Here is a 12,506-nt window from a genome sequence, read left to right on the forward strand (position 1 = left end):
CTTAGAGTGCTATAAGTTCGCCCTTGGGTGTTCCCTCGTATTGGCTGCTTTAAGTTGGCGCTGAAGCAACTTTATATAATTTTACATGGTGATGAAAATCTTATAACTTTATTATTCTTATAACTTTCAAACATCGCTCCATTTACCTGTATAATTGAACTATCACTTAGGCGCGCCGCGCCCTCTGGGTTTGAACACAGGGGTATATGATTCGAGTATTATTAATATTGTGTAAAACGATGTTAGACACCAACAAGTAAAACCAGTAAAAGTGGTAAAAAGAGTTAAAAACCGAGTTTTATTTTCATGTTGCGTAATGTTACACATCACCAACAAGTAAAGATAGTAAAAGTGGTAGAAAGAAACATGATTTGTGAAGTTTACTTTTGATGCAATCGCAAACACCTCATTGCAATGGTTTATTAATGAGCGTATGTTCAACCAGGGAACGTTCCACGGTGTTTAGACGTCGCTCAAGCCGTTCACGTTCTCATTATTTGACAACCTTTTCTCCCGCGTCATTAGACGTGTCACAAAGTCGTGGTGCGTGACATAAAGGTTGTCTAGAGACTGAACAAGTGTTTGTTTTAAGACTAATTCCGTGTCGGGGGAATGTCACCGATCCATGTGTTCGTTTTTGAGTTCATGGCGAACGTTGGTCCCTCGCCGTGACCACCACCAAGTCGAGACAGTGTGTCTAAGGGCTTCTTTTACTGCCATGATAGTTAGAGCTTAATCACAGGCAGAACTTGTCAAACTGAGTATGACGGCGCTAAGATCAAATCGAGAGAAAAGAAGGTCTTAAAGGAATCATACCTTTATTTAAAAGTAATCATCCAATATTGAAATTGCACCCCGTGTGTTGAGCCCATGATCCTGCCTCCATTTGATCCAGTATTAGATTGTGGGAATCGGCTGCTCGGGCAGACGGCTATTTTGTGTATGGCTGTTGAGGTAGTTTTGCAAGGCAGCAGTGTGTCTCTTCTAGTGTAAATTAATCATTGAATGGTTCAATTAAACATTCTGTGAGCTTGAACTAAAGTTGTGAGCACTTATCACTAGTCAGCAATGAGGTGTTAATTGTAAGAGTTGAAACGTTGCAAGGTGGGAGTATTTGTTGGTGGTTTGCGGTAGCACCGTGTGTATACTCTCCTTTGAGTAGTGTTAGTAAGGTGAGACAAGCTAGTGTTCGACAACTCGACGTTTCGATCAGTATGCTCTAATCGTCTTCAGGAGAATGATACTCGATTGATTGCATTATTGACATGCGTATCTCGTCTGTATTGAAACTATTTGATTTTTTTTTAATTATGCAAATTACTTGGTACTATGTGATCGACAGACGAGTGGATACTTTTGGTTTTGCTGTTCCTGTTAAATACCTCCTGGACAAACAAAAATCGTGATCCAGAATATGGGATCCATGTTCGGTCAGTGACATTTCACAACCCGGACATTAAACAAGGGATCAACGTGAACAAAAAGTTGTAAACTCTGTGTATTTTTCGACAGGATTTCTGTCCCATCGGGTATCCTCAATACGTGGGTAAATTTTGATTGAAATTGGAGGTTATACCCCCCTCTCCAGGGGTGGATTTCACGAACAGTTGAGACTATTCTTATCTCGAGTTTCCTAATATAGGACTAGACTTAACTTTGTAATAACTCCTAAAGAGTATAGGGCTAGGACTAAGCCTAAGTTAGGACTGTCTTTGTGAAATCGACTCAGGATACGTCTATACCCCTGGGTCTAGGATTCACGTAGGGATCTGTGGGGATCGTTTTCCTTGGAGCCCTAGGGAAATATTAAATTCATTTTTCAATTTAGTTTAACGTTTATTCCAAACTCTTCTTTTTGGGGGAAAATAGATCAAAATGAGAATTAATCAGTACACAGAAGGGTAAATCAAAAGCGCATTATAAGTATATATACAATTGATATTGTTAAAGCAAATAATAAATGAATAACTAGGAATTAAGTTTGTAGGCCTATATACAAGAGGGGAACGGGAGCATGGGGATTTTAAAGTAAACCGAGGCTTGTAGAAAACATTCTGTTCACAGACAGACAAACAGAGAATCACAAAACAAGGACAAGTTCGAACAATGACATAATAATACATACAACTAAATAAAACAGTGAGATAAAACAGTCGTCGGATCTGAAGGGCAGCATAGACACTCACAGGTACACTGTAATTCAACAGGTAGCTGGATTAGGACGGGGAAAGCCATCCACGAGAAGAAGCAGTCAAACTGTAACATGCCATTAACTGTTTACCATCCAATGTTCCCAAATTTGATCAAGAGTGGGATGTGGATCGCTCAGCTTGCGGCAATGTGGATTCAAGATGCTTTTTTCTGACAGAAGATGACACAATTTGATTGTTTCTTACACCTCTGCCTCCCTCCTCCTCCATCATTCTTCTTTGCATAGGTCTATTAACTGATGTTATGTGCCAAGGATGTCCAATGACACCGATTGCTCTAAGCGAGAGCGGGAAGTTTGCCTCTTCTTAGGAACTGTGGGGAGGTCTTTGAACTTGGTCCGAACAATTATGATACATTGAGACTGGGGACATAAAGTCAAATGTTAACAACAAACTTAAATTGAAAACCGGTTAATTTTACTTTATTGATTTATGGAGATTCTTTGGTTATTGGTCTCTTGGAAGGAAGCAACCATCATTATGACTGTGACTCACTAACAAAGCGCCGTGCGTCCCTTTTTCGGGCAGCGCTTACAATACACTATAACAACGTCATAAACAACAAAAACAACAGCAACGAAACCAACAACAAAAACAACAACAACAACAACAACAACAACAACAACAACAACAACAACAACAACAACAACAACAATAACAACAACAACAACAACAACAACAACAACAACAACAACAACAACAGCAACAGCAACAGCAGCAGCAGCAGCAGCAGCAGCAGCAGCAGCAGCAGCAGCAGCAGCAGCAGCAGCAGCAGCAACAGCAACAGCAACAACAGCAACAGCAACAGCAACAGCAACAGCAACAGCAACAACAACAACAACAACAACAACAACAACAACCACATGAACAACAGCAGCAAAAACAACAACGACAATAACGACATCGACATCAGCAGCAAAAACAACGAAGACAAAAAACAACAACAACATTAACAACAGCAGCATCATCAGCAGTAACAGCAACAACAAGAGACAACAACAAAAACAACAACAACGCCAACATCGACAACAATCAAGACAACGACAAACAGACAACCAATCCAACAATACAAACACACAATAATCACCCTTTACCGTTCAACTACACCGTGAAACATTCGGGTTACCAAAGCACAGAGTCAAACCTTTACAGCATTACTACAATAATTATATTATAGTTCACTCATACGCAGTTTGCATTCACAACGAGCAGTTGATGTTCCATTAAGAGATGTAAATCTACCGTGTTTCGCACAAACTTTCCCTCCGAGGCAAGATTGAGACTTCCTGTCAGAGAATATAAACGCCCCGTGAGGAGAAATGAAAGTGAGAAGGGCTGGTGTGTGGACGGCGTGGAAGGGCATTCCGGATAGATATCATTCACTACTTAATCTAATTCTCCCATGGTATTATCGGTGTGAAAGATCACTCCGTGTCACTGCTTAAAGATGCGATATAAGTAATTTTTATCTTATAAAATCCTAATATTAATAATAGATAAGTTCAGTTCAAAAATTAGTTAATGAATTAAATACACAACCAAAAATTGTTCGACCCTAGTGGAGTATTTCTCGAAGGCTAAATAAATGACAACACAACAAACATGAACAGGTAACTATTAGTAACATAGCGAATGCAAGGGCTCAACATAAATCATGCTCTCATGAACAAATAAGAATAAGTTACAGGAAGTTACCCCCCAAAAAACTACATTGATTTCGTTTTGGTGTGTGGCGTAACTTTGCCTCCCCTAATATTCTCAGTGACATGGATTCAAATAGTCGAATACCAGAACAACTTTCTAAAACAACCATGATATATTGATTTGAGGTAAAAAAAATTAAAAAGAAAAAACATACACCGTACACCATACATAAGGTTTATAATATTAATTAGGATTTCATATTTTGTTATATACCGGTAGATCTTGCAGATTCAACACACAAAAAAAAAATGGTATCCTCTTAACTCAACATTTAAACCAACTTTTTAAAACCCTTCCTTAACTTGGCCGAAACTTCAAATATATAAGGAGTCCGAAATGTACTTCTTTCACGTGCGCTTAATACGAAGATGACTGATCACTTGTCTAATTTAATATTTTCACAACCGCTCCATGCTCACATAGCGAACAAACAACGGATGAATGACTGGGATTTTTTAGTGGTGCTTTCTTTAGACTTTTGATACAACAACAATCTCTCAATGGATGCCGTGGTTTGAATTAACTTCTCTCTTCTTCCGTCAACATTCGAAAGCACCACAATCCTATTCCCATCCCAATTGACGTCACCATGACGTCATTATTGTTTTGAGAAGATATACTGTTACTTAACAAGGCTATATTATGTGTAAGCTTTGTTTTCGGAGCCTATTGTCAGAAAAGCAAACAACTGTCGTGTCTGTAATTTCAGTGCGCCCCTTATAGACTGACTTGTAATCACCAATTCCTGCATGCGCATGTTTTTTTTTTCTTTCTTACAAGCCCTGCGGGAAAAATACAATGAGGGAATTCGAAACGCAAACCCACTTCATTATGGAACAGTTGTAATGACCAAGGCAAGTGCCGCAGTGGTCTTAAGTGACGTATGGTATACCCGTAAATTGACTTGAAACAGGCGGCATGTTTATTTATTTATTGTATTTTTAGATTAACCTTACACAGTTTGAAGATAATGATATTAGAAGACCTTATTTGAAATATTACTTGCCGAGGCTGCAGTTTTTAGAAACTTTTTTTTTCAAGGGCCCATTTTCAATAATGTCCGGTGGAGTATAATGTAAATTGATGTCCACAATCAAATGTTTTTTTGTGTAACACATCGGGGAAAATTAGTCGAGTGACTGACCGTTTCTGTTATTGGATTTAGTGTCCAAAAAGTCTAAAAACCACTCGTATGGATTCCCGTGAGCAGCGGTGTGGCGTTTGAATATAAATTGAAACTGCGAATTTATTTTCTCAGAACAAATTATGTTCTGAATAAATACCCCAAAGTGACATTTATTGGTGGCTTGGATATTTTAGGTTAAGCAAACTTTAGGAAATCTCGGACAATTTACACTGGAAAAAAAAATGACAGTTTTAATAAATCTGTAAGTGCTGTATGACTATTGGATTCGATGATATTTAATATTGCATGACTCCGTACGTTTTAAGGGAAGGGAAAACAGTTTTGTCATCAAGGACGATGAACCAGTGTTTCATTTTCACAAACTGCACTTTCGAACTGCACTCATTTCCAATACCGAGAGTAACCGTTTTCTCAGGTTTTTTTTTTTTTTTATCAACTGAGCTGGTGATGGTGTCTCGACACGGCGTGATCGAAAAGATGGTAGGAGCCCTAAACAAAATTAACTATGTTAATGTTTAATAACTTGCATCTCACCGCATGAGAACAAACCAAAAGCCTAACATTGAGTGTGAAAAACATTTGGTTTATACAGTATGCCCAGTGAAGTATTGAAATTACTTGTCGCTTGTAGTTAAACTACCCTGACGCGGTGAACGACTTGCGATGGCTCTGTGCCATTTTCAAATGCCGTTGAATTTTACAAAAATATGACTGACTACCAAAAAGGTAGCTAGCGAATAGAACAATGCTTTTGTCTGACGTGTGTGATGTGATATCATGCACTATTAGCAAGCCATAAAACTGACAGTATAAGTCACTACCCATACAAACAATGCAGCAACACTTAGCCATCTGTGTAGGGCGTTGATGTATTATTATGTCTTTTAACATCTCGAATGAAGCGCCAAAACTGTACGCAGCGTTACAAAGCAAGAACCGTAATTTGATCAAGATGAGACGTTGTTGTTGCTGCTTTCAAGCTCAGAAACGCAGTCAAACGAGCCTTCCGCAGGGATACCGTTTCTGAATCGATTATTTTTGTTATTCTGATTTTTGTTTTCATCATTAAAAAGAGCGTTGGTCCCATACAATTCTTCCCGACACAAACGTGTTTTTCCCACAGGAAACAACAGGCAATGAGCAGTCAAAATGACTCCTAAGAAAATAATATGATACTCCTGTAACATTTGTGTTGCTATAGAATTACGTTTTCAAATTCCCTTGAATTCAATCTTTATATAAGGACTTGTGATAAGCAGAAAACTGATCATACTTTTCAGCTCAGTTCTATCAAATGAAATTGCCACATTAGGTAAGGCACTAATTGCTTCTCTTCACCCAGGAGTACAAATGGGTACATGTAAGGGTAAAGACGGTTTATGTGAATGATTAGCAACATGCGAACCAATGTGGCTACCGGTGCAGCATACTCCAAAGGAGTTGATATGTATCAGAAAATATTAAGGCCGAATAAACAGGGATGGTAATAGTATAAAGCCCGGTTCATACTTCCTGCGAGTGCAGATGCGACACGAATTTTGACGTCATTAATTTGCATGAATAATTGACTTGTACCGATCTCCTGCGAAACATTCGCTTCGAAAACAGCTCTGTGAAGTCAAACTCGCTTCACATTTGTAAGAAGTATGAACTGGGCTTTAGGCACTTCGATAATGTTTCAAAGCGCCTAATAATAATTTATTACTATTAACATTCACCCATGGTAATACAATAATAATCCACAGAAATTCATGAGGCATAACAAAACCCCGTGAGACACAATTCGTTCTTTCATTTTCGTGCTCACCCTCAACCCTTCGTTTGTAATTCGGTAAAAGATCTCATGAAAGTAGGTCTTAAAAGTCACTCTAAATTCGGTCATTTTTAAAGTCGTTGGCAATGTGTAGTCATGCTTAGTTTTCCCTAGGGACTAAGAAAGTACGAAATCCACATGACTGGGGTTCCCATGTGTAGTTCCACGAGGAGCATTCGGAATTAAGTCAGCTTTAAAAAATAATGAACGAAACAATCGTGATTTCACGAAGCATCGCTTTTAAAACAAAACACTACTCCTTGTGTCCTTTGAGAGTGGAAATATGAACCAGTCGTTGCAGATTCATAACACTGCAGAACATATCCGGAACATTTTCAATTCTGACTTCGCAGCGAGAAGCTTTGTCTGTGGTATACCGAGAGAGATAAAAGGCACTGGACACTATTGGTAGTAACTGAAAATAATTGTTAGCATAAAAACTTCAACTTGGTAACGAGCAATGGAGAGCTGTTGATAGTGTGAAACATTTTTTTTCTGGCATTATTCCCCTGGAACCAATGACCAATTGACCGATGACAAATTGAGTCAAAATTTTCACAGGCTTGTAAATGTATGCATAGGTTGGGATACACCAAGTGAAATTACTGGTCTTTGACACGTACCAAAGGTGTTAAGCGCCTTTAAGCACAAATTTAATCTGTTTGACTTACACGATTGGCCGATGCCTTTCCATTCAGCAAAACAAAAGAGGGAAAACTGAGGAGGCGTGTTGTGGCTTGTCTGAGGAGGGGGGGCATCGGCAAATCTTTTAAATTCAATAATATTGTGTGTTTTTGAGCGACGTGTACTCCAATGAGCGTATCTTTGATTTATATTATTTACACGTTTTATTTATTAGATACTTTCCGTCTCTCGATTTATCCAAAATCATTAATTGTGTTCTTACGTACATATACCTAAGGCTTATCATGTACAGTAAATAAATGGAGGATTTAAACTTTAATTGGACAACTTAAATTGCAACGTCCGGAAGGTGAACTGTGGAATGGCTTGGGTCACAAGATCTGGAGTATTGAAGTGACAATCATTTGGCCGTAAAGACAGGCTTCTCAAAGTGACGAATATTGTTTCGAAGTTACATCATTACAGAATCAGGAACGTGGCCGACCTATATAGCTATGCGTGTTAATAACCATGCATAGGCGACAACATTGTGGCAGGTTTACGAGCAAGAGTGTTGGTTGTAGAAAAAAAAAAGACCTATGTAACAAATGTTCTATAATAATGACCAATTGGAGATATCACGTTGGCGTAGTGGTATCTTTCCTTTTTTTCCACTTCTATAACCCCGGTTCAAATCCCACCGAGGGCACTAGGTGAATTGGGTTTTCAATCCGTACATAATTGCGTGGACTTGTCTTTGTATAATTCACGGGGGGTTACCTCCAACATCTTAAATGGGAACTTCCTTAAGTTCATTGTCTTCTCTCCATTTGGGTTACAGTGATTTTCGCTCTTCAGAGAGTCCTTGTCTTCACAACCAGAAGTAATAAATGCAATGAAACTACCAGATGCAAAAACAGCAATTGTTCGAGTAAAAACCAACATCCATACAGAAAGAATCGTACAAGATTACAAGTGAAACAACACTCTTGTACTTTTGACACATAATATTCCTAGAAGGAGAGAGAAGGGCATCAGTATTCAGTTACCTTCAGAATTCTAAAAGGTTTGTTTCGTGTTTTGTTCCTGTTTCAGACGGGAGCCAAGCGACCGGCTGGTGCCCCAGCGTTCCACTCCGCTCTGTCGTACGGCAAACGAGGCGACGATGACAGCGCCGAAGTAGAGCGCCGAGCCTACCACTCGGCCCTGCCCTTCGGCAAGAGAACACCCATCGAGAAACGCGCCTACCACACAGGTCTCCCCTTCGGAAAGAGGGACGACGAAGCCGCCGAACAAGACGCCATGATGGAGAGGCGTGGCTTCAACTCGGCCCTGATGTTCGGTAAACGACTACACAGTGCTCTACCGTTCGGTAAGCGCGGCTACCACAGTGCTCTGCCGTTCGGGAAGAGATTGGATACCACTGATGAAGGAGATATCATCGAGAGAAGAGGTTACCATAGCGGGCTACCGTTCGGCAAGCGCGCTACTGACGATGAAGCCGTTAATGACATACTAGACCAATTAAGAAGCGAAGAGAATTGACTTTTATAAAGAACTGTAATCCTTAAAAATCAGCTTATATACTAATCTAACAGTGCTTAGGATACGACAATATCGGTTGGTGATCAGTTTAGTTACCTTACAAAACCCTCTCTCAACTAGTCATATCAACCTTAGCGAGGACAACGCGGGTTACACAATGTTTCGCATACTTAAAAAAAGTTATTAAATACCTAATTTACCATTAACAGTACTGTCATAGTGTTAACACTGCTTTAATTTGAGTGTAATTACTTATTTTCTAAAATGCTTCTAAAACGGCCAACTTGTACGTCACAGGACAAAACATTAAAGGTATTAGGTTAAATAAAGTTCGTAGCCGTAGCAAGTTTATCTATTTCAACAGTTGGGCGAAATCGACACTATCGAGTAACTGCTTTTAAGTTTGATATGAAAACAAAATATTCGTGTAGTCACATTTTGTTTAAGGCACTTTTAGGCAAAATCTGCTTTGGATTAAAACTCAAATGTATAGCTGGAATGATGGCTAGGGTTAAAATGGTTGCAAAGTGTTCATAACCAACCACTATCTGGTTTCAAGCCAATAAATTCAAAAAGAGGAAGTGTTCATAATCCCTCTTTAGAGCATTTAAACACAGAGGAATGGTGTTTGTTTTCGTGGTAAAAAAACAACGAGAAAACCAACCTACGCAAGTTTTTTTTTAAACATCCCAGTAAACTAAACACAGGCAATAAAGAACCCTCTTAAAAACAGAGTTTCCTGGCCTAGTCCTTGTTTCTATAAATAACAGAAGAACTGGAGTCGGGGCCCGTCATAATATTTGTTCCTAAAAATTGTGGTTGGGTATTAGCTCTGCTCAGAAACATGGTAAAAGCAAACTCTACCATGGTGTTAAAACTCCGATCAATCCCAAGGGATTAGAGATTTCAAACTATTATTGCCAGGTTTGGTCGGATGGAGAGTGTTCTTAGCATGTATCATTACCTCTGGAGACAGTCTAATGTGTGAACAGTCAGACACAGCCATAAGGCATTCCCGATTAAAACACACTGTACCTCATTTTCCCATTCCGATGGGGTTTCACTTCAAATCCTATTGGCTAATTTATCATTAAAGTGCTGAGAGTGAAAAAAACACCCTGGAACCCACTTCCCTTAAAGGATTTGGGAACTTTTTCAAAATGTCCATAGATTTACATTAAACTTACAGGGTTTGAAGATAATGATAGTGGAAAGCTTCCCTTCAAATCTTACTTACTGAGGTGCTGTAGTTTTTGAGAAATGAGTAAAACAATGTCATGAAAATACGTTTGTAAATGCTTAAAATAATTTTCGTCTCATGAGACGAAAATTATTTTCATGTCATTGTTTTACTCACCTCCCAACAATTACACCACCTCAGCACGTAGTATTTACAGGGAAGCTTTCTACTATCATTATCTTCAAACTGTGTAAGTTTAGAGTAAATCTGTGCACATTGTGTTTTCTGTGCTACAAAAGTTATATAAGGAAGGTGATCGTCATGAAAGCAAAGTTTGATCCTAATGCTGTGCTAGCTTGACCAGTAACGTTATTTGATCATAACTGTTTATCAGGTTGACCAGTTTCGTTATGGTTTCCCTTCTTGACATGGTCAGACTGCAGCCTTTTCGAGATTATGGCGGACACTATAGGAATGCATTGTTTGGTTTGGGTGTATAATACAGACAAATTTACCCAAACCTTACGTGTCGTATCGTGTCCACCATACCTCACAAAGGCTTAAATACTATATACACCTTTATCATGGTGCAGCAATCTTCGGAATTTATTCCTTTGATATCAACATCACCTAACTGAGGTTGGCAGAACAAAATAGTCTGGTTCCCATTTGCAAAATGATATTAGCATCCATTAGTGTTATTCGATACAAGGAACATGACCAAGATGGAGTTAAACATGATAAAGGTCTACTGCTCAAACAGACCCCAACACCTCGAAAACTGACCCGGTTTCCATTCATACAAGCTAGATCCGTTAAGGTCACCAGCATACTGCCACTCTCCAGCTCAGATATGACGGGGGATTTTTAGAGTGTGGACCGTGGGCTACTCTGTACGATCGATCCTCCATCTGCCACTTAACCCGTAAAACTAACCATTACTCAAACACATTTTGGCCTGGCTACGCAAACACATTGAATCCTATCTACTTGGAAATGAATGCGTACGAACTACTCTGGAAAGTTCTAAATAATTTACAGGTTTTTTCTCTAGACGCTAAGTGGGTGTGGTGAAGACGACATCATCCAAAATTTAAGTTGCTTTTAAGTCAGTTTTTCGTAGAAGCATATTGTAAATAATTATCCGCAAATTAAAATAACATATATATATGTTTATTTCGATAATGTAGGCATTGCACCCTAATTACACGGTCCTATTTATAAATGCACTGCGCCCTAAGAAAACCCTCTAAAACTTATAAGTTCGGTCAAGACGTTGGAATTATTTCCATAAGTTTAAAATAAGTCTCTTTTTATTGAGACATTTGTGCAGATTGCACATTACAGATAAAGTTATGAAACCAGAAAACATTCCAGTGAATTAAGTATAGGTTTAATAGTGTAATTAGAAATTAAATGTTTTGCTTCAATTTCAAGACAATGGGTTTGTATTAATTAACAGCGGATAGAAACAATTGAATATTTCAATAAACATATATAAAATAATCAAATGCTTAAACTTAATTATATATTTTGTTTAGAAGCAACAACGGGCAAACGAACGTCTAAACATTGGAAACAATTAGTTTATGGATGCGTACAAACTATCTATGATTTTGAAGAAAATATTAAATTTGGTTAATAAAATAAAACATTGTTATGAATGGTCTATGGTAATTTTAGCCACTGTTTTCGATTGTTTAGTTTGTGGATTTCATTTTTTTTTTTTTTTTTTTTCTTAAACTGTCGCGGGGGTGTCGTGGCCGAATGGTCTAGGGTGGTGGACTCAAAATCTATAATTTCTAGAATGAGAGTTCGAATCATGGCCTGCTCAGTGGCGACACTTGTGTTCTTGAGCATAATTGCTTCTCTCCGCTCAGGAGTGCAAACGGGTACCGGTGAGAGCTTAGGAGTAACCTGCAACGGACTGACATCCTGACCATGGAGAATACTGACAAGGAAACCGGATATAAACGCAGGCTTGGTGAGCTATAATGGCTCGGGACGGACTTTGTTCTACTGTTCGAAAATTATGGCGAATGCACTCGTTATCGATTACATAACTTCTTCCTAATCAAATGCTAGTAATGTTTGAAGTTTTGCATGGTGTGCAGGAGAGTTAGGGAAAAACCTCTGCTCGTCTTCTCCTGAAGACGAGCAGAATATACTGTTCGAAGCGTCGAGACCAAACCGGTTCTTCTCGGAGCCAACACTCACAAGAGACTAACTCATGGTTGTACCCGCTAAGTTTACTATTTATTTATAGTTTCTCCCTGGTCAAAC

The 12,506-nt window shown here is 38.8% G+C and overlaps 1 protein-coding gene across 1 annotated transcript; it reads left to right on the forward strand.

Moving 5' to 3' along the window:
- The first annotated feature begins 5,508 nt into the window (after nt 1-5,508).
- LOC117298607 (FMRFamide-like neuropeptide 18) lies at nt 5,509-10,026 on the forward strand. Its single transcript, XM_033781926.1, has 2 exons — nt 5,509-5,541; nt 8,594-10,026. The coding sequence occupies exons 1-2, from the start codon at nt 5,509-5,511 to the stop codon at nt 9,041-9,043; spliced, it is 483 nt and encodes a 160-aa protein (XP_033637817.1). The 3' UTR covers nt 9,044-10,026.
- The last annotated feature ends 2,480 nt before the right edge of the window (nt 10,027-12,506 follow it).

This window comes from Asterias rubens, chromosome 13 (assembly GCF_902459465.1).
Source record: "Asterias rubens chromosome 13, eAstRub1.3, whole genome shotgun sequence".
Lineage (NCBI taxonomy): Eukaryota > Metazoa > Echinodermata > Asteroidea > Forcipulatida > Asteriidae > Asterias > Asterias rubens.

Bases quoted from the DNA above. Each gene is read 5' to 3' on its own strand.
- LOC117298607 (XM_033781926.1), top strand. From the start codon at position 5,509: ATGGTGTCTCGACACGGCGTGATCGAAAAGATG. The intron at 5,542-8,593 runs GTAGGAGCCCTA...TTCCTGTTTCAG, and splicing joins ACGGCGTGATCGAAAAGATG to ACGGGAGCCAAGCGACCGGC.